Here is a 23,937-nt window from a genome sequence, read left to right as displayed (position 1 = left end):
ACTTTTTTTTCTGCGACTGTACATTTGCAGCACATTCAATACATGTACTTGATAAACAAGACTCCAAGGAAGATATTCCATCAGGTGTGTCAGCGCCATGTTATGGATTTGTTTCCATGGACACAGAGTTTGATCGGGAGGCAGGATTTCTGAGGAATGGGATGTCATCTTCAGTGGTCTCGTGCCTTTGTGTTAGACCAGGATTTACCTATCCATAATCCCAAAGCCAACTGCTATTGATCCACAGACGAGTTTGACTCCTGTGCAAGTTAATAGGATCTGGATAATGAAAGCCTAGTAATGATGATGTTCAAATGTCAAGATAATCAAAAGACAGTGTCCGTCAATCCTAACATGTAAAATAAATTGTAAGCTGCAAGAACATTAGTGGCCTTGGTATGGACGATGAATAACTTCTGTTTAATGAAAGGCAAGAAAACTGAAAAATGCATGTGTTATATGTGATCGTAATGTTTCTCCTGTTTCTTTTGTGTCCTTGCAGAACCACACGTTGACTCAGCACAGCAGCTAACATGGCAAAGACCAGCGCCGTGGCCAAGAACATGAATCACATGGATCACATGAAGCAGAGAATAATGTCTGACCACCAATTACCGTCAGTGCAGTTTTCCACTGACTGTTTTGCACTGAACTTTCAATTCAGTTGTACACCACAAGGAACCATGCCACAGAAAGGAAAAAGAAAAGCAAAGAAAATAAAAGAAAGAGGGGGAAAGAACATAGAACGACCCTCTCCATTCTTTACTGACCATTGTTTCAAAAATAAAGAAAAAGCCAACTTGTTTGTACATAGAATTCTTCATGTGTTGCTTAACTACAGCTATATTGCAATCTTATACAGTATTTGCCAATGTACAGTTCAAAATGTTTGTCCAAAAAAGAGAAGGGAAAAAAAGATCAATGACATTGTCAATCAGACCAGATGGGACTCAACCAGTTGTGTAGAGGAGAAACAGGGTGCCACTGAGAGTGTAGGAAACTGTAGGAACTGGCATGTGTTGTCAGGAGAACTCTTTTCATCAGCGGCACTCCTGCTGCGCAGTACGTCACTCTGTATCCTGACGTGGTCAGTCTTTAAGGGGTAGAAAAGTTTGATTCACCAGCATAGGCTGAGATCTTGTCTGTGTGACTGTCGTAACATGGCTACCAGAGGACCAGCTGAGAACGGCGGTGCGACTAATCTGCACTGCCTGCGCTGGAGTTCAGATGAAAAAAAAGAAAAAAAGAAAAAACAACACAGAGAAGAGGAAAACAGGACAGGATGCTGATATATGCAAACGCAGTGACACAGATTTGGAAAAGGCTAGTTCCTCTGGTTGGCTCGTGAACAGAAGCTCCCATGTGGCTCTCAGAGCATGGGGAAATCTCCAGCCCACTGACTCAACCTGTACATTTCTGTTGTTAATGTTTACTGCTCTTTGAAGCCTGGAGATTACTGGAATTTTTTTTTTTTTTTTTTTTTTTTTGTTATCTCTACATATTTTCCGCAATGTTGGAGTTAATCCATTTGGATTTAGGGTCATGAAGATTGAACACAATTTCAGTCTGTCTCGGGGATATACCGTAGTAACTAAAGTCTGTCCCTGGCTCTCCTGGAGAGTGCCCAAGTACTCTCCTTGTTTCTTTGCAGTATCCCATTGCTCTCTGCTCAAGCTGGAAGCCACTATGGCATCATACAAAACTTTAAACCATTCTGTTATGTAAATGTTTTGCATTCATTGAACCTGAGATGCACTTTTGTATGAAACTTTAATGTTTTGACATTTTGATTGAGAATTGTTCATACACAGTTTACAGGAAATCATCATCTCCTGCAGCTAAAGGACAGTTATCTCCAATGTTATTAAAATGTATTGTACAAATATGGAGTTCTGTATTTGGCAGACCTCGTTTTTTTGTGTTGCACATGTGATGGAAATATTAAAAACTGTATGAGGAAATGGCTTCAATGTCCCTTCATTATCTATCTGAAAGGCATGTGTGTATCTGTGTGTGTGTGTGTGTGTGTGTGTGTGTGTGTGTGTGTGTGTGTGTGTGTGTGTGTGTGTGTGTGTGTGTGTGTGTGTGTGTATACAATTAACCCATCAAACAAGGCCTATGACAGCATAAACGTGATCATCATCAAAAGCTTACACTGCATTTTTTCATTGTATCAAATTGCATCCTATTTTTCCTCACTCCCTTGTGACTCTCGCTAACGAACATCTGAGCATCTTAAGGGAGGTCTGTGTTATTAATGACTCCATTACCCATCACCCTGTGCGGTCCCATTCTACACACCCTTGCGCTAGGTCTATTTAGGGAGCCTCCAGCACTCCAGGGAACCGCGGAAAAGATTCTTCTGCTTTTGCCGAATGGGACAAAACCCATGCAACAACATCTGTCTGTCTCAGCAAATGATTCATCAATGGTGACACAAAAGCAGCATAACATTTGGTGAAGCTTTCAGTTTTGTTTTGAAAAGGCTCCACGCTGCAGCTCATAGCACTGTAACTAGGTTATACTGTGAGTAACAAATGACTGTAAACTAATGCTTCATTTGAAATACAAAGCAGATACTGTATTTTGTTATAAACTGTATATAGGAAATACTGCATACTTTACCATATAAATTCTTACATAAATAAGAATAGTAAGATAACACAATAATATTTCCACATATGCTGTTTTAATCCATTAATGGCAAAACATATATAAAAACATAAAGATGCGATCCCTCTGGGTGATAATATTAAAGTTCATTTGTCACAGAAAATGATCACATTCAGTCTTTTATAAAGCATCTCTGCAATCACGCTTTTTTGAAGCTTGTCTTTTCTTATTTCATGCGTAACATCAAATGTGCATGTTGGCCTGTGATCTATTAGCTTTTATTACATTACTATAATGAGGATCAGATGAGGAATGGACAGGGCCTCTTGTAGTGACAGACTTCCGTAATGAAGACGCAACCCCTCGTCCAAATCAGAAGTGGTACAGCCCGACATTAACTGTCATACTGAATGCAAGCTGGGCATCCATTAAACAACTTTGCTAGCATCTCCCTCTGCCAGGCACTTTTAATAAGCTTCAAGGGCATTTGAACAGGTCCAGAACTTTGCTTTGCCAGAGATGGACTGGCCCACATCATCCATTACATTAAATTGGGTGGCGGCCTCCAGCTCATATTTATGATTTAATTAAATTCACTTGTGAGGCGTATCAGAACCACTGCGGCCTCCCTTTTAAAGCCAGCCTAGGCAGCAAAAAAAAAAAGCACACACACACACACACACACACACACACACTGACACACACACACACACACACACACACACACACACACACACACACACACACACACACACACACACACACACACACACAAACAGACACACATGGCTACACACATGAGTGCATACACAAGTGTTGTGTTTCTGACACTCGCCCAAGTGTGAGACTTTGTGGGCGCTTTGGCAGGGGTGTTCTCAAGGGTTCATTTAAAGCAATATAATTACACAGCCCCCAAGTATTCTTCCATCAGAAAGCAGCAGAATGGATGGCTTGTTCAGAGATAACTTAACCTGGTTGATCCTCTATGGTGTAGTTGCCTGAACGTAACCTCAATGCAATTGGCACTCAATGCTGCTAAGAGCCTGGCCAGTCCTTAGTGAAATTGGGCAGTCGGACCAGATGCTTGAGAGTAGCTGAAATGCCATTGTTCTTGTCCAGGTTGTGCGTGAAATGGCATTTTGTTTTTTTATTTGACAGCCTAATACCCATAGTCCTCTAGAGGAAAAGTGGCAGCCTCATGTTAAAACTTTATTAAAGAATTATGAGATTCTACTGAACCTGTGCAGTATGTTGCTATCCAGGAAGCTAAAAATGTCCCACTTCATCCGGTATGAACAACCAGCACAAATATAAGTATGCATTTAGTGCTTGTCCCTTGTGTTCCAGTGTCCTTGCTATCGCTCTTCTTTGGTGCAAAATGTAGTTTGGTGAAAACTCCACATTGTTAGGCTGTGCATTCCTCCCACTGAAGGAGACCTCAGAGACCTCTTATGGCATTCAATATGTGCGCCCAAGCATGAGATCCAGATCCATTTGGCCAGGAGATCCGCTGGGAGTGTCTGGGGTAACCCAATCTCTCATACCGGCACTCCACATCCAGAGAGCCATCTTTTCATTTCAGAACTGTGTCAGCAAAATGGACGCCTCAGCCTCAGTATGTAGCCCTGCCACAGTGTTTATGGATCAAGCACAAAGGCCTTTGCTATTGTCTTTTGTGTATTTCCTGTGTAGTTTTGTGTACACCCACTTTCTGTGTCTTTAAAATGTAATTGTAGTAATAATAATAACAGTAAAAGGACAGTTATGAAAACTATGCATTGTCCTCCTCAGAGTTAAGTTACATAAAGAAACCTTTCCTACAAATTTATGGTTGGCCAAGACAGTTTTTGGGTGATAATTAGAAAAGAGGGCCTGTGGATATCTCCCTCAGTTCTGGTGATTCTGAGGATAATCACCCTCATCCTATACTTCAAACTAAACAAGTACAAAACTAGAACATGTAAATAAATGTATTTTGAAATAACATTTTTATTGAGAGTTCATTTGTTTTGGGACGATGCATCTGTCATCTCTCCATCCCCCCATCCAATTTATAAACCATTTATTCTTTTCAGGGTCACTGGGGACTTGAGCCTGTCCCAGCACACACTGGGCAAGAAGGGTACACCCTGGACAAGTCACCAGTCTATCGCCGAGCTAACAAACATATAGACAAACAAACACAATCCCACTCTTCCCTCCTCTATAGCCCTTCCTAATGATCCCCCCTGTCTCCTGAACTGGGAGAGCTGAAGGTGAGTATCCCCCTCCAGTCATCTCCCTCTGCCTCACCAAGACAGACTGTGGAATAGACTATCTTTTTTTGAAATCTTTTTTTTTTTTTTTTGGATGGGATGGGGGGGATTTTCAAAAATGTATTAAACACCAAGCAATAAAATATAGACCAGGTGGGGTCAAATTCACTGCCGCTCTCCAGGCTCCACAGCCAGTGTGGCCATTGTGATGAGATGAGGACAAGGGAAGAGTCTAACAAGAGGAGAGAAAAGGGAAAGAAAGTATCAATAATGCAGCGTACACTGTATACAGCTGACCGAAAAATGGAAAACACACTGCCTGAGAGAGAGGAGGACTCTGATTTCTGGACTGAGTCCCTTGTATCTAAGTGCCAAAGCATGATTTCATTGGTTAAATGATTTGAGTTTACTGTAAACAGTTCAAATGGTTCAGTGCATTGGGTGTGCATGACCACAGAAATGTCAACACAGATTTGTGCACTATTTAGTGTGTTGTTATAAAACATAACTTTAGCCATGTTTTATAAGGAGCAGAAATCTTTGAATGTGTACGTTATTTTAATGCTGATGTGAAATTATTTTTGCTGACAGACATCTGCCATGTGTTTATTTAATGAACACATGGTAGATAAACAGTGGTATGCATTGCAAAAATATATTAGGAGGAGGAAGCCAAAGTAGAATACAGAGAGGGGCTTACTTTTTTGATAGTATTTTTGTTAACATTTGTTTTATTTATTTTTGGGAATCTGGAATGTCAGTTAAACATGTTGCTTCATTTTGTCAGTTTCACATTTATTTTCTTTACAGTTATTTATTACTAGCTTATTGGTGATTAACTAAAAAATGCTCCATAATGGAGTCCCACGGGAGAGCAAGGGCCCCATTCTACCGGTATTCCCCCACTCTCTCCCCTGTCCTCCTTAATTTCTTTTCCTCCTTTTTCTTAATTTTGCCTCGCTCTCTTTTAAAATCTGGGGCCTCCCGTTCATTCTTTTCCTTTCTTTCTCATCCCTCAATCTCATCCTCTCTCACCCATGTCAGTCTTCCTAACTCTCGTTCTCTTCCACCACCCCTCCTCTCCCTTTGCATCTCTTGTATTGTAAACAGCTCACAAAAGCATGACAAGGTCTCTACTCATGTTCCCCCTGCCTCCCTCTCTGTTCTCCCAGCTATTTGTTATTGTCTTCTCGCTATCGTGTGTTTGTCTCTATCACGCTTTCTTTATTCTGTTTTTCCTCTGCGTCAGAAAAGCAAAAGTTAATTAAATATGGAACGAGATGGAGCAGCATCTCTTTAAACCATCATGTCATTAAAATGGCATCCCTGGGAGATCAGCTTAAAAGGAGTCGGAGAACAATGTCTTCTCAGTCAGATATTTATGGGCTTGGTTATGTAAACATGCTCCCTTTATTCTCTATGTATATTTCATGTAATTATCACTTTTTGTAGCGCTTCCCCCCTGAGATTCGTAGAGGCAAGAAGTTACTAGGGGAATGTCATTAGAAGAGACTATTGTTACAGCGCTGCTATGATACAGCACCAGGAAAAAGGCTACATTCTCAGGCTGGTGAAGCCTTTTATCTATATTTGACTTCATCATATAAAAATCATCAATGTCTTTTCACAGCGTATCTACAGCTGAGACTCAAAACTCAAGGCCCATTCGCTGCCGTTGCCCATCGTTATTAAAACCAAGAAACACACAGACTAAAGCATTCAATTCAAGTATTCTCTCCTCCTTCCAGCCTGCATCTGATCTAGATACCAGGAAATTCACAGATTTACAGGTTTGCAAAAACCTTGATGCTTCTTCCTCAGCCCGCCCATGTATCCATCTGTTAGAAAAAGCTGAAGATCTGGAGTGAACTGGATTCCTTCAGCAGCAGAGGCCAGTGACTGGTGCTCGAAGGCCTGGGTGCCAGCTGACGGAAGCTGCTAATTAAGAGGGCGGTAGAGCCAGTGGGGTGCCTTATGAAACAGGGGCACCTGGGTTTCACAAGAGGGGGCCGGATATCCATCACAACTCATCTGTGTTGCACAGGGAAGACTATAGTTTGCTCCAGCCCTGTGCCACGTAGCACTCTTTCACTCAAGCATAATGTCAAATACGGCTGACACAAAAGCCCCCCTCCCCCTGTGCCCTCTCTCAGCTTGTTTGCCATCACAGAGGGAGATGTTATTGCATGGGATGATGAAATTGTACATGTCAAGGTGCATTTCATTCAAGCCAAATGCGCTTAAATGCAGATGCAAAAAGAAACAGCTGTGTATGGACACAGTCAAATGCACACGTGTAATACAAAAAATCACTAACAGGATCTAGACTCCCACATGCATAACTTAATGCCCCTCTCCTTTCCATTGTTCATTGAGTCTTCTTTGCTGTAGGGTCAAAATGTCTCTAAGTAATCTAACTAGCTCTGACTTAAGGGAGAATATAAGGTCTGCCATGAGTTCTGTCATTACTGTTTTACCCACCAGAGGCAGATACAGCTCTCGACCACCACTGAACCTGCCATATTGCTATCCAACCTGACCCCACAAATGCAGTAAACCTAAGTGAACCACAGTTTCGAAAGTCGACAGCAATAACCACTGCAGAATTGCTTTTAATCAACGTCTGAAATGAGGGTGACTTGAAGCGTCGCCCCATGCTGATTAAATGTAATTGTTTAATTGCCAAGTGCTGGGAACCCATCCTAAGAGGATTCCAATGGAATTATTTAATCTCTAGTCAGGAAGTACACTGCAGGAAAAAGCAGAGGGAAAAAACAGAAGAACGGAAAATGCAAAAATCAAGCAGAAATAGTCTGTTTTTTTCTTTTTGAGTATGTCCCTCATGAAATATTAACTGTGGTTTACATTTAGTTAGCTGAGAAAGTGAACAGCCTACGCAGGGCTCTGCAGGTTCACTTTTATGTTCCTGCTTCACTCCAAAATACCACAAGTGTAGCATATTGGTCATTGCTTTTGTTATAAAGAGTCTGGGTGCGTGAAAATGCGGCAATCTTTTGTGTTCTTCCTGATGCCAAACATTACAGTGACTTCATTACGCATCCGTCACCTTTTATTATCTATTGTGTAGACCAGAGGGGTTATTTGGTTTGAAAACAAGAGATTTCAGCATTAAGTCATCCCAACAAAGTAATAAGGTGAACCTCATAGAGTTTAACTATTCAGAGATTCTCATGGGGAAGTTATATAGGCCCTCTCCCCCTCTGATCACTGACTGAGTCTCTTCTAATGGGGCTCTATAAACTTCAGGGGCACAGGTGTGTTCCATTTGGGGTCACAGCTTTTAGATACATCGCTTGGGGTCCTAGACATCCAAACCCCCCATAAACACTTTTACATTCACACACAGAATAGGATTAAAAGGCACATACACACCTTTGTAGATACACAAAATGATTATTTCTCGTCTGTATCTTTCATGGTGCTACCCCTCCTAGACCAATTTAAGATGGCATGATCCCCCATACACCCCCAGGCAGTAGCCAGGTTTGGCACACATGCCATGCGATTCAATTTATCAACAAAATCAATAGCAGTACTCCTGATATAACTGCTCAAAGTGCAAGCACTCCTCGCAGTGATATCGTTCTTGCTGTCACATTTAGATACACAGGGTGTAAACCCAGGCTTGCCATTCTGCCGATAAATGCAGTTCTGTCATCCCCAGGGAAATGTGCCTGCATCCCTCTGGTCAGAAGTGTGCTTCTGTCCCCCCACCACGCCACAGGCGGAGAGGGATCGAGGGGGGAGCAGAAGCCTGTTCCCTGCAGCTGTGCCCTTATTCTCAGCACCTGACCAGGGGCCCAGATGTGCACATAGGCAACAGCAACAATTTGAGCAATGTAAGTCCCCTGTGGTACCCAGGCACCTGCAAATGTAACCCCACTATCTAACATGATGGCATAATTACAGGTTTAATAAGTCTACATCTGCAAAGAACTCATTTAATCTATCAAATCAAACCTACCTAGACTGGGGAACAATACAAAAATGGTATTGCACTCTCAGCATTTCATCTCCACATCAAACAAACGCCACTCGGCACTTGGCACTGACCCAATTAGCCATCAGGTAGACCGCAACTACAGATTATAATGCTGCCATTAAAGTGCTTTTATGTATGTGCTACAATGCAGCACATACTTTTTTTCTATTTCTATTTCATGTCATACTGTGCATAAAGACTATCAGCAAGTCACAGAGATGTGTTTATTTTTGAAGATTCTAAATTTAAGTCACTTAAAATAAAACAGTAATTTACTTTTATTCAAGTATTCATACAATCATTTTCTTTTGAGCAATAAAGACAAGAGTTAGGCTTCTACTCTAATATTTCATTTTCACAAACAGTTACAAAAAATAGCATAGCAGCGCTTAGGAAGTATATATATATATATATATATATATATATATAACAATTGCTAAAGCACAGAACATATTTTTACATATTATTTTTAATTGACAATATGTACAGTGAAATGATTTACTGTGAGTAAATCTGAAGAGAGCACCATCCTATTGATTATTAGGTTACATTCTTTTATTACAATTTGAATCAGTCAGTGTCTTGCTGCAACAGTAAAGCATGTATTTGACGATTTAAATAACAAACAATAAGTAAAACGGTTAATGGAAACCACAGAAAATCTCAAAGACTGTCTTGACTCTATGATGAATGGAAGCTTAATCCTCAAGCACTGCACACACAGGAAGCTATAAAGGATAAGGGTGACATCTAGTGGTACAAGGACACCTGCTCTTCACAGTGAAATGGTGTTTTGGCATTGTTTGTAAACAGGTTACTTCTCTCTCTCTAAAATAAAGCCAAATACTTTCTTACTAAAAAAGGAGAAATATAAAAGACTAGTGTTGGTGATGGTGGCATTGTGTTTTAGTGGCAATATGATTGATCATCAATAGTAATGTGATCATAGTTAAAATAATAGGAATGTTCTTTTTGCTTTTTGTTCCTACATTACTGTAAAAAAAAAAAAAAAAAAAAAAATTGTAAATGTGGGTTGATGAATGTGCTGAAAATGTCCTGAATGTATGAAGAAATGTAATCTTTTGCTAATGTAATGTAATGTGATATAATGGAAAAATAGCCTATTGTTAGGCTTTGGTAAAACATTTCATTTTACATACATGTACAGTTAATGGCACTTTGTGTTTTCCTCACGGTGCTTCTGTAATTGCAGGACTAGTAAACTTTCCAACAGCAGATGGTGATGGTGATTTGTTTTAACTTAGCTAAAGTGAGGATGTCACAGCAGGCGCAACCCTTTTTATGATCATAAATGCTCAGAATAATGTGTATAAATTCAAGGTATAAGCTGCTTAACATCAAGAATTAGACAACATAACCAACAAATTGCTAGTTAGCCTGAAATGGTTATGTTTCATTTTCTAGAGAATATCTATCACATAACAAAGCGGACAATGAATATACTAGAAAGAATGTAGCAGTTACTCAAGGAAAATGCATTTCTTGACATTATTTCTACAGACACACACAGTACAGTGCATAAGACACAGTTGACAGATGTCATTATTACATTGTCTGCATGGTATTTATCAAAAGGCCTGAAGGAACGGTTCTGTTTCGCACTTCGCTCTAGTTGTGTTTTCCTCCTACCCAAAGCCAACACAGCACTGATAAGTAAACTTGTCCAGTTCCATCACTAAGTCAAAACTCTATTATATTGATCACCATAATACTTTTGTTAGCATATTAAGATTTTTTTTTAGGCAGGATAATTACTTTCATGTTCATGACAAGTGTTCAATACATACTTAAGATGTGGAAACAGTGAACTGATTGACAGTCAGTTAGATTATACTGTACAATACCAACCTTACAATTCCAAACACAACTGAGAGCCATGGATTATGGTCCATATGACAAACTGCGTTGCACAGCTTAGCTTCATCTGCTGAAACTGTGGAATTTATGGGTTAGATTTTGAATACATCCATCCATAGCTTTGGCTCATTTTTTGTCCCCATCCATCCACGGTCATCCGCTTGTCACTGGCCAGCACGAAGGGCAGACGATGGGGGGGTGGTGTGCAGTTTTGGGCAGAGAATCTTGCTAAAGGCCCTGCGGAAACTACTGTGGCAAAGCGGATACAGGAATGGGTTAATAGCAGAGTTGAGCCACAGGAGCCAGAAGGTGACCTCGTACCAGTGATGCTGGATGCACCGCCCTCTGCAGGCAGCACGGATGATCATCAGTAGGGTGTACGGTGCCCAGCAGATGGCAAACACACATACTATGATGGCCAGAGACTTAGCAATTTTCTTATCCCTGGACAGACGGCTAGGTTGGGCTGCCCTGCTGGTTGAGGGATATAGTTTACCCAAACTGGGAGAGGAGGTCTGGGAGCGGATAGAGCCTCTTACAGCCAGTTTCATCCCAAACCCCCAGTTGTGGGATAGGGGGATACCTTCCCCCTGGGTAGAGGCAGGCTCGCTCATTTGATGATGGAGCTGGGCCTCCCTGCTATGGAGCCTCCTCCTGCGTATGCTGAGGTAAATGCTGAGGTTGAAGAAAGCCACTGAGATGAAAGGAGAGAAAAACTCCAGCATTGAGGCACTCAGCAGGAAGTACCAAGAGTAATAGAACTCCGCAAAGCACTCATCCTTGGGCACATGGCTTCTGCCCACAGCCAGCTCCCAGAATATGATAGCTGGGCCGTACAGGACAAAGGCTAGCACCCAGACAGCAATCATCTTGATTATGGCTTGATGAGTCATGCTCTGTCTGGCACGATAACTTACCTGTAGTAAATATAAGTATAAGTCAGAATATATATTTTGAGTAATACTGCCAGTGTGGAGCAACTCAGTTGTTGCATTCTCTTATTATTGTAGAAATATTTAAAGGGCAAAAGAACAATGAATTCCCCTAAGATGCACTCTCTTTAGCCACAAACAGGTAGGTAATGCTTATTTAACACCAGTGGTGGAAGAGGTATTCAGACTGTTGTAACACAGTAAAAAAACAATAACCCAGCGTAAACATAATACAATACAAGTAAGCTCTTGCATTCAAAATATAACTACAATAAAATGACTAAAAGTGCTTTTTCATAAGCCACCATATCTACAAAATCATCCAGTGAAACAAAGAAACCCTTCATCACCAGGGCTCTAATGAGCCAACAACTGAGAATTTTAGAATTTAATCAAGTATCACGCTAATAATAGTGGAGCATTTAATATGCAACCAGATATAAAATTATATGTTAGTGAAATCAAACATCTTGATGCAGAGACAGAGCATAGGAACTCATAATGTTTCCAACGCCCTGACTGCATGCAGTACAGAGAAGTGTGTGAATGAGTGTAAAGTCAACGAAGCACCTCTCATGACCACTTGTCTCAATTAGTGTCACAACCTATGTCCTAAGCGGGCGGCATACGTTGCAATCTCTCCAGCTGATAAAGATATGCCACTGTTCTGATGAGAAACTAACTGCAGTTCTTCTCCAAAGAAGATGAGAAATGGCTCCATTTACGTTTGTATAAATTAATTGGGATGCAGTAATTCTTGCCCCTGTTCCACGTAATGATGTACCACTCAACAGAGAAGAATCAGGTGTTCTCATGAATCCAATCTGAAATTTCACATTATCTTTTTAAATTGTTAAGATTCCCCCTGAGACCTAGAAGGCTGAATTTCAGCTCATTCTTGTAATCACAGCTAAAACCTAAGATACAATCTTTTGTCTATACTACTGCGCAGTTAGCCTTTTGTTAAAGTGCTAACATTTCATCTAACGGCCAAATCTATGCATCTAATCTGACACCATCTTTTCTTTTCAAAGACAAACTTTGCCCTGTGACTGCTGACGATCCTTTGTTTTTCAATGTTCAGAGAGAAATGCTTTTAGGAAAATGCTGCTTGGCTGCCGGTGGTCTGTTTCTGCTATGATTGATCTCTTCAGGTTGGAAGGACCATGACATGGAGGAGGATCTCCATGATCAAAGCTAGCTAATTAAAGAAGAGGCTCTCTCTCTCTCTCTCTCTCTCTCTGGTGTTATTTGTATTCATTGCTCTGATGTTAAGTGTTTGCTTGTGAAAGGAAACAGAACACTCTCTTTGTCTGCTATGCCAAGCCTCATCCCATCTTTGAGTTAACACACCGTGTAAAGGATACAGTCAGCTGGCTAATGCACAGACAAGCATCAACAAAACATTCAGTGGGGCGAACAGCTGCAGAGGTTTTGAAGTTTTGGTTAACTACTAGATGTGTGCCAAGACAGGCAGAAAATAGAGAATTGACATTACTGATCGTGTACAGTTGTATTTCAGAAAAATAAAGCAGTGGAACACAGTTGCATGGTCATATGTTAAATGATTTGAACTTGCATTAAAAGTATTAAGTAATTCAAGTTTAGTCATCAAAGGTTAAAGTTTATTGACAGCCGTGTGTTGTTTTCTGGGCATTTTCTGAAGCCCAGTCTGCCCCAAAGTCAAAATGTGACTTTTTTTTTTTTTTATCTTTGTCATGGGGAAGGACTATAATTAGGGGTGGCACTGGGCCTGAATGGGTCACGAATGATTAACCTCTACAGATGGGCACATTTGAGAGAATGAGGTGGCACTGCCCCTACCAATGACCTGAGAGACTCACCAGTCAAAACTTAAGCCATAGACCACAAGCTCTGAGAATGTGGATAGCTAAAAGGGAAAGGGCTCTTCAATTTTTAACATTTTACTTTAAAGGCTTCACTCAAACGTGACAAAAAAAAGTGGAAACAGAGATCCCAAGCAAGTTTAGAAAAAACTCTAACTATACTCTGGTATGCCTTCATTTGTCTATGACAAAATCTCATTTTCCTCTGCAAATATGGCAGGCCACCGTGTGTCACAATTTACATTGTGTATTACAGGTGTGAGGCACAGGACGTTCCACTCACTGCTCTGGTGACTGACAGGAAACGGTCATAGCTGATGAGGACAATGCTGAAGACGGACGCAGAACAAAGCAGGTAGTCCGTGACCAGCCACAGTTTACACAGTACTCGGCCCAGTGTCCACCTGCCTGTGAGGATGTAGGGGATGTAGACTGGGATGCAGAATGCCCCTACAGAAACAGTTATTGGAAAGACAACCAAGGTATATACAGTACATTTTCACTTATGTGCATTCATCATCTTTACATTTCTGTGGGTATAAGGAGAAAATCAATGACAATATAGTAAAGCACAGCTGAAAAAATATAAGATATGTCTTTATAGGCTAGCTTATAACCGTTGAACATGCTTAATTAATAAATCTAATAAATATTTAAAAAGTGGTCTCGTATCTGCTTTTAACTACATCATAGCCTGTTATAAACATTTATTTAATGTTTATATAGTGCTTATAAATGCTAAATAAGGGGGGATATATATCTATAAGTATAAAATCAATTTTTTACCTTGCTGAACTTTAAAGGAAGGAAGGAAGGAAGGAAAGACGGAAGGTGACAAACACTAGCTGAGTGTGAAAAAGCAGATCATATAAAGATTGCCTGTTTGCAAAGTTTCAGCAATGCCATTGCCAAGAAAAAAAGAAAGAAAGTAAAATTTGCAACTCCCTAATTTTTGAATGTCGGGCCAATCAACTACTTTACTTAGTAGTACACATTTAGTACAGGGGGACTGGCAGGCATGCACAGCAGCATCAAAGATATTTTAAAGATTTCAAAACTGTACCTACCACATATCTGCATACCATAGCACAGAAAACAGCCTTTATGACAAAAGTAACGCGTTCATCGTTCGAATTCCACATTTTATGGTTTTTCCAGTGTCTAACAAAGGATTAAGGTTGGACTTACCTACAAGAAAATCTGATATTGCCAAATTGAGGAAGTAGTAATTGCATTGTCTTCTCAAACTCTTGTCCACTTTAAAGGCCAAGATGACCAGTGCGTTTCCCAGGACTATCACAACAACCAAAGTCACCATCATCACCATTAAAATGACAAATATGGGTCCTGAAAACACGACGCTCCTCTGGACTCTGGTTGAGGCACTGTCAAAATAGTACCCACTGGAGTTGGAGTCAGTTTGTTCCTCCGACATGGTCCTGATGTGAGGCGGACGGCGCGGTCGTTAAATCCTCAGCAGACCGGAGCCGATACTTGGAAGCCGGCAACAGGTGCCAGGCGAATGGACACTGCATCCACCACCCCCATGTATGCTTGGAAACCGTCGCTCTCCTGTTGAAAGTGAGCACAGTGTCCAAGAAAATCCACGAGAGAGCGCACAAGGCTCTTCACCAAAGGCTGCCTGGAGACTTGACGAATTACGCAGCAATGCGGTGAGGTGATGCCTCGCTGTAACGAGATTACCTCTCCGATCAGAGAATAGATTTTTTTTTTTTTTTTTTTTTATCACGCATGTAGTGCAGGACTTTGATATCTAAAGCATTTCCTCGAGCCACAACCTACTCGATATGATGAAGTCATACTGGCGCAATAAGTTTTACGCACTAACATTAATGAAAGTTAACTTCCATATCCTCCCTCTTAAAGTAATTACAGATACGAAATTGTGTTATTCAAGCAGCATCCCACACTTTGGTCAGTGGAAAGAGATTTTTGCAGCACAGCAAAACGGATTGTAGTCTTTGTATTGAACTGTAAACTGAGATTGGCACGTTTAAATCATTTGACGTCAAAACGAGTCGATTACTTTTTTTCCTTTAAATATTATTTTCTTGCTGTGAATCAGCACGGTAAGGTCGTCTGCATGTTTAATTGTCTCCAGCCCTGTCTTGTCCCCACTGAAATCTGTTCATGGCAAACTCACATTTGATTCGTAGGCACACACGCCCACAGCAGCACCCATAACTGAGTCGGCCTGCGCACACCAGCTCACAAGCGAGCAGCCTACCAGTCACAACAGCATGCTGCGGGAAATGATATGCTACAGGACATGCCACACCGGAGGCATGACACAATCAAAATATGTCATTTACACCAGGCATGCAGATGCAATCTGTGTCTGGTTACATAATTTGGATAAGGAAAAATGTATGTTAATGCCAGGTGTACATGTAGAGACCCATGGATTGGACATCATTGTCCAGGTAACTTACCCAGATACAGGTCAGCAGTTAACACCAGGTGTGAATGGGGCCAAACTGTGATGACTCTTACCTCATCCCATGTCGAACAAGTTATGAAGATCAATACTGTTCCGCTATAAACTGCTGTTCTTTTTAAAATGTTATTTCAGATTTATTGCCCTCTCTATGCTTCTTCGATCGTCTTTGAAAATTGGTGAGGGATCATTTCTTTTGTTTCTTCAAAGTTGACACTTTTGACATTCAAGGTTTTCACCCCACAACAGTTGTATGATTTGTTTAATGGGCTAGAGCCATTTTTTTCCAAAAATGAATCTCATATTTGTCAACTTAGTTAACTTCACTGACACGAAAACCTGTGCAAGCCACCAACAGTATAATGGACAAATCAGGAACGAGTGGGAGGCACATATGCTGGGGCTCTCTCAATGAATCTCTCATCAACACGCCTTGTGAGATTTTACCAGTTGCAGGCTAATAAAACATTTAGCATTCTCGCCTATGGCACCTCAAAGTCCAGGATGTTGAATTTGTGTATTTCATGTTCCCGTCTAGCTAATTCGTGTGTGTATATAACCTCCCAGTGGCACACAGTGGAAGAAGCTGCAGGTCTTATTTGCATTCTGATACCATCCTGTCAGTCCCCCAGCTGTGGTCCAAGAGAAATGAGAAACACTGCGGAACAGTAAAAGTGACTGAGGGAGCCCAGCTTGAATTACTGTTATTTTCTCACCGATGAAACCACCATTATCTCTCAGAGTAAGTCACGTCCTAGTTGCAACACAGGAAACAGAGCAGGGAACGGCACACAGCAAGTTAAACGGCGTCAATTAGGCTCCTTACCATTTTGCTCACCATAAGCTCATTTAAAGTGAGATGTCTGTCCAAATCAGCTCTTTAGAAATTTAACCATAACTGCCTTTGCAGCTTCGCTATAAATTCATTTCTGTAGTCATATGCCCCAATTTTCACTCCCAATGTGTCAGCTTTGACAAAAGAAAAAGGATTGAGTGCTTGAGAAATGTGTCATATTTTAAATTAAAAAATAACAACAACAAAAACAAAAGTGTAGTTCAACAAAATGTGTAGTTCAATATAGGGTAGGGATTACATGAGGAATTTGATTCACATACCAAAAAAGAGCTGACTACACGTAATCTCAGCTCAAATACAGTATGATCAACCGTCTGCTTTTATTAGAAAAAGGATGACCACCAGAATAACAAATCACAAATAATTTTTCATATTTGAAAGGTCTCAAACCCTGTGAATCGTAACTGCTCATTTCCATAAAATTGTCCCTTAAGGGCCACACTGTAAGTTCAATATTCATTTAGTTTCTGTCTGCCTATAAAAAAGGCTAGTGATAGTGAGGTACCTGTTAGTTACAACTATTAGTTATTCGACTATCCAACAAAGGCACAAAGACGTCATGGAAGCCGGCATTGTGCCATCATGGAAACTAATGCACATAGCTTTACACCAGTGCTGCACTATTGCTTTGCTCCAGTTTTCCTTTCTGCAATCGTGAGGTGCAAGTCACAAACTTTAATTGAAAAAAGCTCTTCATCATAGATAAAACATTGGCATCAGTTTTGCTTGTTTTTGAATTTTTTTCACCAGATTGGACATATTCTATTCCCAAGAATTAAATAAATTTCATACATAATGTAAACATCATGCAGGTGACTCAACCCAACAATTATAGTAGATCATTATTCCAAAGATTATGCACTTAGGTGTTCCTGGTAAAATACTGAGTAGAAGAATGAAATATTGGGAAGAGCATCTCCAAAGCCCAAGGTTTAAATTTTTTAATATAATTTTGTTTTGCCTGAATAAAAAATGTTAAACTACTGCATACATATTAAACAGAATGCAAGGAAAGTGTGTCAATCAAAATTGCAGGTGCATTGTCGCTGGATTGGGAAATTACATGTGCAGTGAGTCATCGGAATATGGGAGGCACTCAGAAACAAAACAGTATCACACAGGGTACACAGAGGAACTAGTGTTGCCAATTAAACTGTACCCTGCTGTGGATCTCCGTTACGCTAGTACTTAAGGGTTTGTGTTTGGTTGCTGGGCTGGAGTACTGATGCTATCATACTATAACAGTGAACCTATCCACAGTAATCACTGCTAAAATTAAACGATAATATGTACAGCACAAATCCCATTTCTCCTTTTACACCCTAATGGAGGCTTTTAAGGATTCCTTCAAAGACCATATTCATAATAAAGTATGTTATAGTTTAAATATTTGTAGTACAAACTGCCAGCATATCTGAACATTACATTTTATCATAATTATATTGGAGACTTGCCAACAATCTACTATTGATTAGGTTTGAAGGTTTAGAAATACATTTAACTGACAAAACTTAAGATAAATACAAGACTGCAAACATACCAATTAAATTATCAAGGATTCAAAATACAATAAAATTAAAAGCCTTTTGGTCCTTGTTAGAGACAGAGTATGAAGACAGACCTTCAAGTTAAGCAATATACAGTAGGTTACAACATATATGACAAGCAAACAAGCCTACAAAAAAGTCTTAATTATTAAAGAACCATTTCTTTTCAAACAGTTTAAAACTCTTTTCTGCCCGTTGTTTCAAGGATCCAAACACTCTTCCAGAGAAGTGCAGCAGTATGTAAGAATGTATTTTGCTCACAAGTTCCTGAAACCATAAATGTCAAGTTAAGCTTTAAGGTCTAAGTTTAGTTGAGATCTAAGTTGAGATCCCTCTTATTCTATATTTATAAGTATAACCATAGGACAGCATTCTTTATAATTTTGCAAGTAAGACCTAATTTGGCTGATGGGAAAAAACATGCACAAAAATGTGCAAAACAACAAGTAAAAACAGGAAAAAATCTACCGTTTGCAAATAATGTTGAATGGCAGGTTAGGGTTTACAGTTTTGATCCACTTGCTGTACATGAGCTGACTATGCTTACTGCAATTGATTTGAATAACTATTCTTCCAACTATACAATCTGTGAGTCCTTGCTGCTTTTTAGATTTGGATTTGGAACCTGGATTTTTATTAAAAACTAGTCATGCAGTTTTATTATTTGGTCCATAGATTCTCAAAATTTAATGCTGCACATCTGTCAGGAACAGGGAAAGTGTCTGACTGATTGAATCACTGCTATGGAGAAATGGCACAGCCCTGAATTTTTTTCCTTTACCTAACTCCCATCTCTGGCCATTTTGCAGGTTGCCAAAATCAACAAGTGATATTCTCACTTTTACCAAACAACAGTATGAACAGAAACGTTATTTCAGATTACTTTAGTAATGAGTCCTAATTACATTGTTTGATTTGGATCTGTCCAGTGACAAACAAAACGAGTTAAGACTTCCAAAGGACATTCAAACAAAAAGCAATCTGAACAATTATCATTTTTGGAACAACAAAAAATATTGACTTGCTATGGACGGGATTTCGAAATTTGGTTAGACCTCCACCAAGTAGTCCAGTGCCCTCTAAAATGTTAGAGGAACAGGATAACATATCATAGAGAGAAGCATACGTCAACTGTTGAACATGCAGGGCTGCATCAGTATGCTGGGTATTGGATAATGTGCCACTTGACCATAACATAAATATCCCCTGGTAGTCTCAGTCTTCACATCACATCAGAGCTGTCACAGTTTTCATAATAAATGCTAATCATTAATGAGAGAGCTGAACACAAAGTTGGATGGCTTCGCAGCCTCACAGTCTGTTTGGCAGAGCTGTCTGCGAGATGAAGGGTGCTGGCATTTACCTTCCACTCCAGATCCAGAGAAGCTCATTGAAATGCTGTGGGTGTGCCTCGTCATGACAGTATTTTGACTTGTTAAATTTTTTATGTCATTTTCAAAAGCTCCAAGCTGGTTAATCCATATATAAGAGTACCCCACCCTCATATCAAAATTTATTGAGTAAGTCATCATTGTAAACATCACTGTGCAGTAATTACTACTCCAATAATTATGTAAGCATCACAAGAAAATCTTGGATGTTAAATTAACCAGAAGGCATGAGGCATGTTTAGGCTAAAATAGAAGAAATTAAAGTCAACAGTGTCAATTATAGTCAACAGGTATTGAGCTGTCTGTATAATTTAGAAACTTTGCAATAGTATTATGTAGTCCCTTTTGCTTCTCTTTCAAATGTTCACCTCCACTATGACGCATACAGCACAAGTGGGTTTTTTTCAAATTTTGCATTGGCAAGACTTGCTGATTTAATTTGCTGTGTAATAAATTCACCTGTTATTGTGATGTAAATATGCATTAAGAATGCTTCAAAATCAGGTTGTTGTCAATTTTCTTGCTAAAGGTGAAAGACAAATAACTGGAGGTAATGTATCCCAAAATAGTGTCACATCTATAGTGCAGTATCAAGGAAGTAATAAAGTGCTTATTTTAGATTCATATTCCCCATATGAGTATTAATGCTTCATTGTCTTAACACGTATCAGTGCCATTGACAATACTCCTGTGAAAATAATAGCTAAAGCTGATGACCCACTAGGGTTCATGTTAAAGAGACAATGCAGCTGAGACCATTTTAGAGAAACGATGAATGTGTCTGGTGATGAGTCGTAACTCAGGTGAAAATTAGTTTATTTAGCATTGTAAAAACTTTGTGATAAATTTGATAAATGGCACCTGGGATCATTTCCATAAAAAAAGCTATGACATAAAAAAGAGAAGACAGAAAATAACCAAATTACTTGCACCATTTATTTCCTAACACTTCCTGAAACACTTCTACCATCAAAGGTACATTTTTTTTTACATTTTTGATTATTTACACCTGTGATTTTCCCACTGTGACATGTCCAAATGTGTTCTGTGAAAAAGGCCTATGAGTTGTGTTGCACCTGTTTGGGTGGAAGACACCTTAATACCTTTATATTTCTCTTAATGGTTCATTAAGTTTGGTGACCTCATTTAATGACAGCATGGCTCCACCCAACTTCACCCTGAGCAGGTGAAGACACCTGTGTGGGTGTAAAGGGCATTTAATGAGGGGACACAACGAAACTAACTGCAGTGTTATACAGTTTGTCCTATCACGCTGAATGTAAAATATAATAATGATGTACTGAATATATAAAACGCTGCACTAGACTGTTTTCCTGCACAGTGCTGCCTGCTTTTTTGGCAATTAGCCTTCTGAGACTTCCAGGGCGCCTAAACAGCATTATAATTAGTGAATCCCAGTTAGAATAAGCTTATATTGCAATACTGTGATTAGCAACATAGGTAAGCATGCCATATGTTAGACTCAAGGAGAGAGAAGGACTATAGAGCTGTGGTTATTGGCTGAACCATCCACTGAGCTCATGCTGCACATCATGAAATATGGTGGACTCGCAGGGGATTTATTATTAGCTATTATCTTCTAATAGTTTTGTCAGACCTGTTTCCTTTGTAGCCAGTCACTTTACTTTACTTTAGCAGTCAAAAAAGCCTTCTCCTAATCAGACAGCTCTATGTGAGGGGAATACATGTTGTACTTCCTTCCCCTACCTTTCCCTCGCTCGCTGTCTCTCTCTCGCTGCCTGTCCCTAAAATGTCCCTGCTGGGGATTCTATCTTTTGGTTCCTTTTGAAGCACTGGCCTCTCTTTGCCTCCATTATCTTGTAATTTGTGAGGGATTATGCTCTGGAGCACACACAGTCCACCCCGTTGCTTAAGAACTGTGACAGCTTACAATAATTGCCATGCTAATTAGCAGGAACTAGCCCAGTGCGCTTCTTTCCCTCTCTAGACGTGATTTGATGAATATGCTTTGATTAACGTCTGCAGCAGTGTTTCCATAACTTCCGATCCACTGTAATTAACTATGTTACCAATAATAATAACGACTGATTGCGATATGTTAACAAATAAAATGTAGAAACTATTGTGTTTTAAAGGACAAAGAGAACACCTGCATTCAATCCATGGGGGTGTTTCCTGTCAGTCGACCCTGTATATATACTCCCCTGTCTTGTCTACTTCGTGTGTGCATCGCTTTCCAGCACTGGTCTCGTGTAGGATTCCATGATTCAAGGCTTTGCCTTGTGTTTTGGTTCTTGGAGTTTTGCCTATTCCCTGACTGTTATTGTTTGTCTGTATTAGACTGACTACCTGTGTATGACCACTTGGCTTTCCGGTAAAAACATTATCTTTTTGAACTTTTGGTCGACTCCTGTCAGTTTCTCTGCATCTGTGTCTCTGTTTTATCCAGATTTGTTATACTAACGCAACATGTGGTACCACGATCATTGTCTGCAACAAGTCATCACAGTTATCGTTGTGAAGCTCTTTCTCTCCTGCACAATGTCATCGGATCCAAATTAGGTCATTTCCTTTATATCAGATATAGTGTCTTTAAATAGTGGTTTCTAATTAAAATGTAAGGAATTTTACAATACATACGTTTAAAGGCCATTTTCTCAAAATTATTTTTTTTTAATACTGAGCCAGAAATCTCAACTTTAGTAGCATAGATACACCAAACTTTCCAGTTTTATTCCTATATTCTGTATATTCTGAAGGTTTTTACAGAGGGGTTTGTTCATATATCATTCATAGTCTAAGTATTATAATATTTTATTCATAAAAACATGGCGAAAATGGATTTTCTGTGGCTGTTGACAGCATTTTCTGATTTATAAAGTGATAAAAAGTGAGAACCAAAACCCCCTCTGTAAAAACATTTGACCAATATGTTAATAAAATGAAATAGGAATTTTTATCCTGGCTTTATCCGGTGTTCAGATTTCTGTTCTCGAAATTTGTGCAAATTAGCGCATATTTAATTAGATAGTGACTCATTTGCATATTTAACATAAATATTCAGAAAACTTGTAATACAAAAAAAAATCATCTTAATGTAGGTAATCAGCTGGGAAAGTTTCATGCTGGTATCTATTAGTTAAAATATTTACCCTATTCACCTGTAGTGCCTTGCCCTAAAACAGAAGTGAGGGTCAGCTATGGAGAGAGGGTTAAAATGTGAATGAAATGTGCAGATTTCTGTGTGAATTTTGCCCAAATATTGTAACGGCCTCTCTGGCAGAAGCATGGACAGCTCTAACCTAGGGAGACATCACCTGGTAGTGCAAATACTTCCATCTAGTGCTGTAATGAAGAATTGGGCTCTGGTGAATAATTTGGTCAAGGGTTCATTAACACTGTGAAGTGTGAACAAGCAAAATTCATAAGAACCTCCATTTGGAAATATTGTATGCTCTACTCTATGTAAAGACATGAGAGAGGATTTTATTTCTAATGTAGCTATACTGGTGCACATAATTGTAATGTTTCCAAAGGAGGGGACAGAGGTATACTTGAAATGGTTATGATACATTAATGTCTAACCAGCGAAGCCGAATTATTGAGATCTGGAACCAAAATCAGTGATGAGGGTATAATGGAATCTAGTGTACAGCAAGTAACACAGGTGGTAGAACAAGTAGACAGGCTATGAACAAATCCTCAATTTAAATAAATTGTGTAAACCAAATTATTTGGAAGTGAAGACAAAGAAATGCACCAGAATTGTCAGTCAGAATTACGCATTGCACCAAATAAATTGTGTGCACCCGATATGTGTAAGTGCAAAACTAATCAATATTTTTAAAAGATAGTTTGTGTAATTAATTTTAATGTTAATCCTTGTTTTAGCTTCCAAATAAGTGTTTCAGTTTATGCAGCAAATGTGGCGATTTGAGTACAACCGTAATTATTAGCAATCTTTTTATCAAAACATTTTTTTTTGAGGGGATTTTTACCTTCATTAAAGGCCCCCCCACACCCAGACTAGCGTTTTCAATTACTCTGGCTAATTAGACCTCTAATCAGGTTGAAGCTGGGTGGAGCTACACTGGGAATTACATAAGGTCACCAAACTCTATGATCTAATTATAGTGGAAATGGTTGAAGTTGTCCTCCTCTAACAGGTGCAATAA

At 39.5% G+C, this 23,937-nt stretch overlaps 2 protein-coding genes across 7 annotated transcripts in view; one reads left to right on the top strand and one right to left on the bottom strand.

Annotated features, from left to right (window-relative positions):
• LOC120799282 (zinc finger protein 521-like) overlaps positions 1–1,942 on the top strand; it is a 90,348-nt gene extending 88,406 nt beyond the window's left edge. For all 6 annotated transcript variants that reach the window (XM_040144327.1, XM_040144325.1, XM_040144328.1 and 3 more), the window contains one exon: positions 503–1,942. In XM_040144327.1, coding sequence (XP_040000261.1) covers positions 503–532 — 30 coding nt within the window. In that variant the 3' untranslated portion in view covers positions 533–1,942. The remainder of the gene's footprint in view (positions 1–502) is intronic.
• Positions 1,943–10,913: 8,971 nt separating this feature from the next.
• Positions 10,914–14,963, bottom strand: LOC120799283 (histamine H3 receptor-like). Its single transcript, XM_040144330.1, has 3 exons — positions 14,717–14,963; positions 13,812–13,978; positions 10,914–11,666 (listed from the first exon to the last, which is right to left on the bottom strand). Exons 1-3 carry the CDS (start codon positions 14,961–14,963, stop codon positions 10,914–10,916), a joined length of 1,167 nt encoding a protein of 388 aa, XP_040000264.1.
• Positions 14,964–23,937: the final 8,974 nt, after the last annotated feature.

Source organism: Xiphias gladius, chromosome 14 (assembly GCF_016859285.1).
Source record: "Xiphias gladius isolate SHS-SW01 ecotype Sanya breed wild chromosome 14, ASM1685928v1, whole genome shotgun sequence".
NCBI lineage: Eukaryota > Metazoa > Chordata > Actinopteri > Istiophoriformes > Xiphiidae > Xiphias > Xiphias gladius.
This window is presented reverse-complemented; position numbering and strand designations above follow the sequence as displayed.

Coding starts and splice junctions, on each gene's coding strand:
- LOC120799283 (XM_040144330.1), bottom strand. CDS start 14,963: ATGTCGGAGGAACAAACTGACTCCAACTCCAGTGGGTACTATTTTGAC. Junction 13,979..14,716: donor AATATCAGATTTTCTTGTAG/GTAAGTCCAACC, acceptor CTGTTTCTGTAG/GGGCATTCTGCATCCCAGTC. Junction 11,667..13,811: donor TCCTGTCAGTCACCAGAGCA/GTGAGTGGAACG, acceptor TATTTACTACAG/GTAAGTTATCGTGCCAGACA.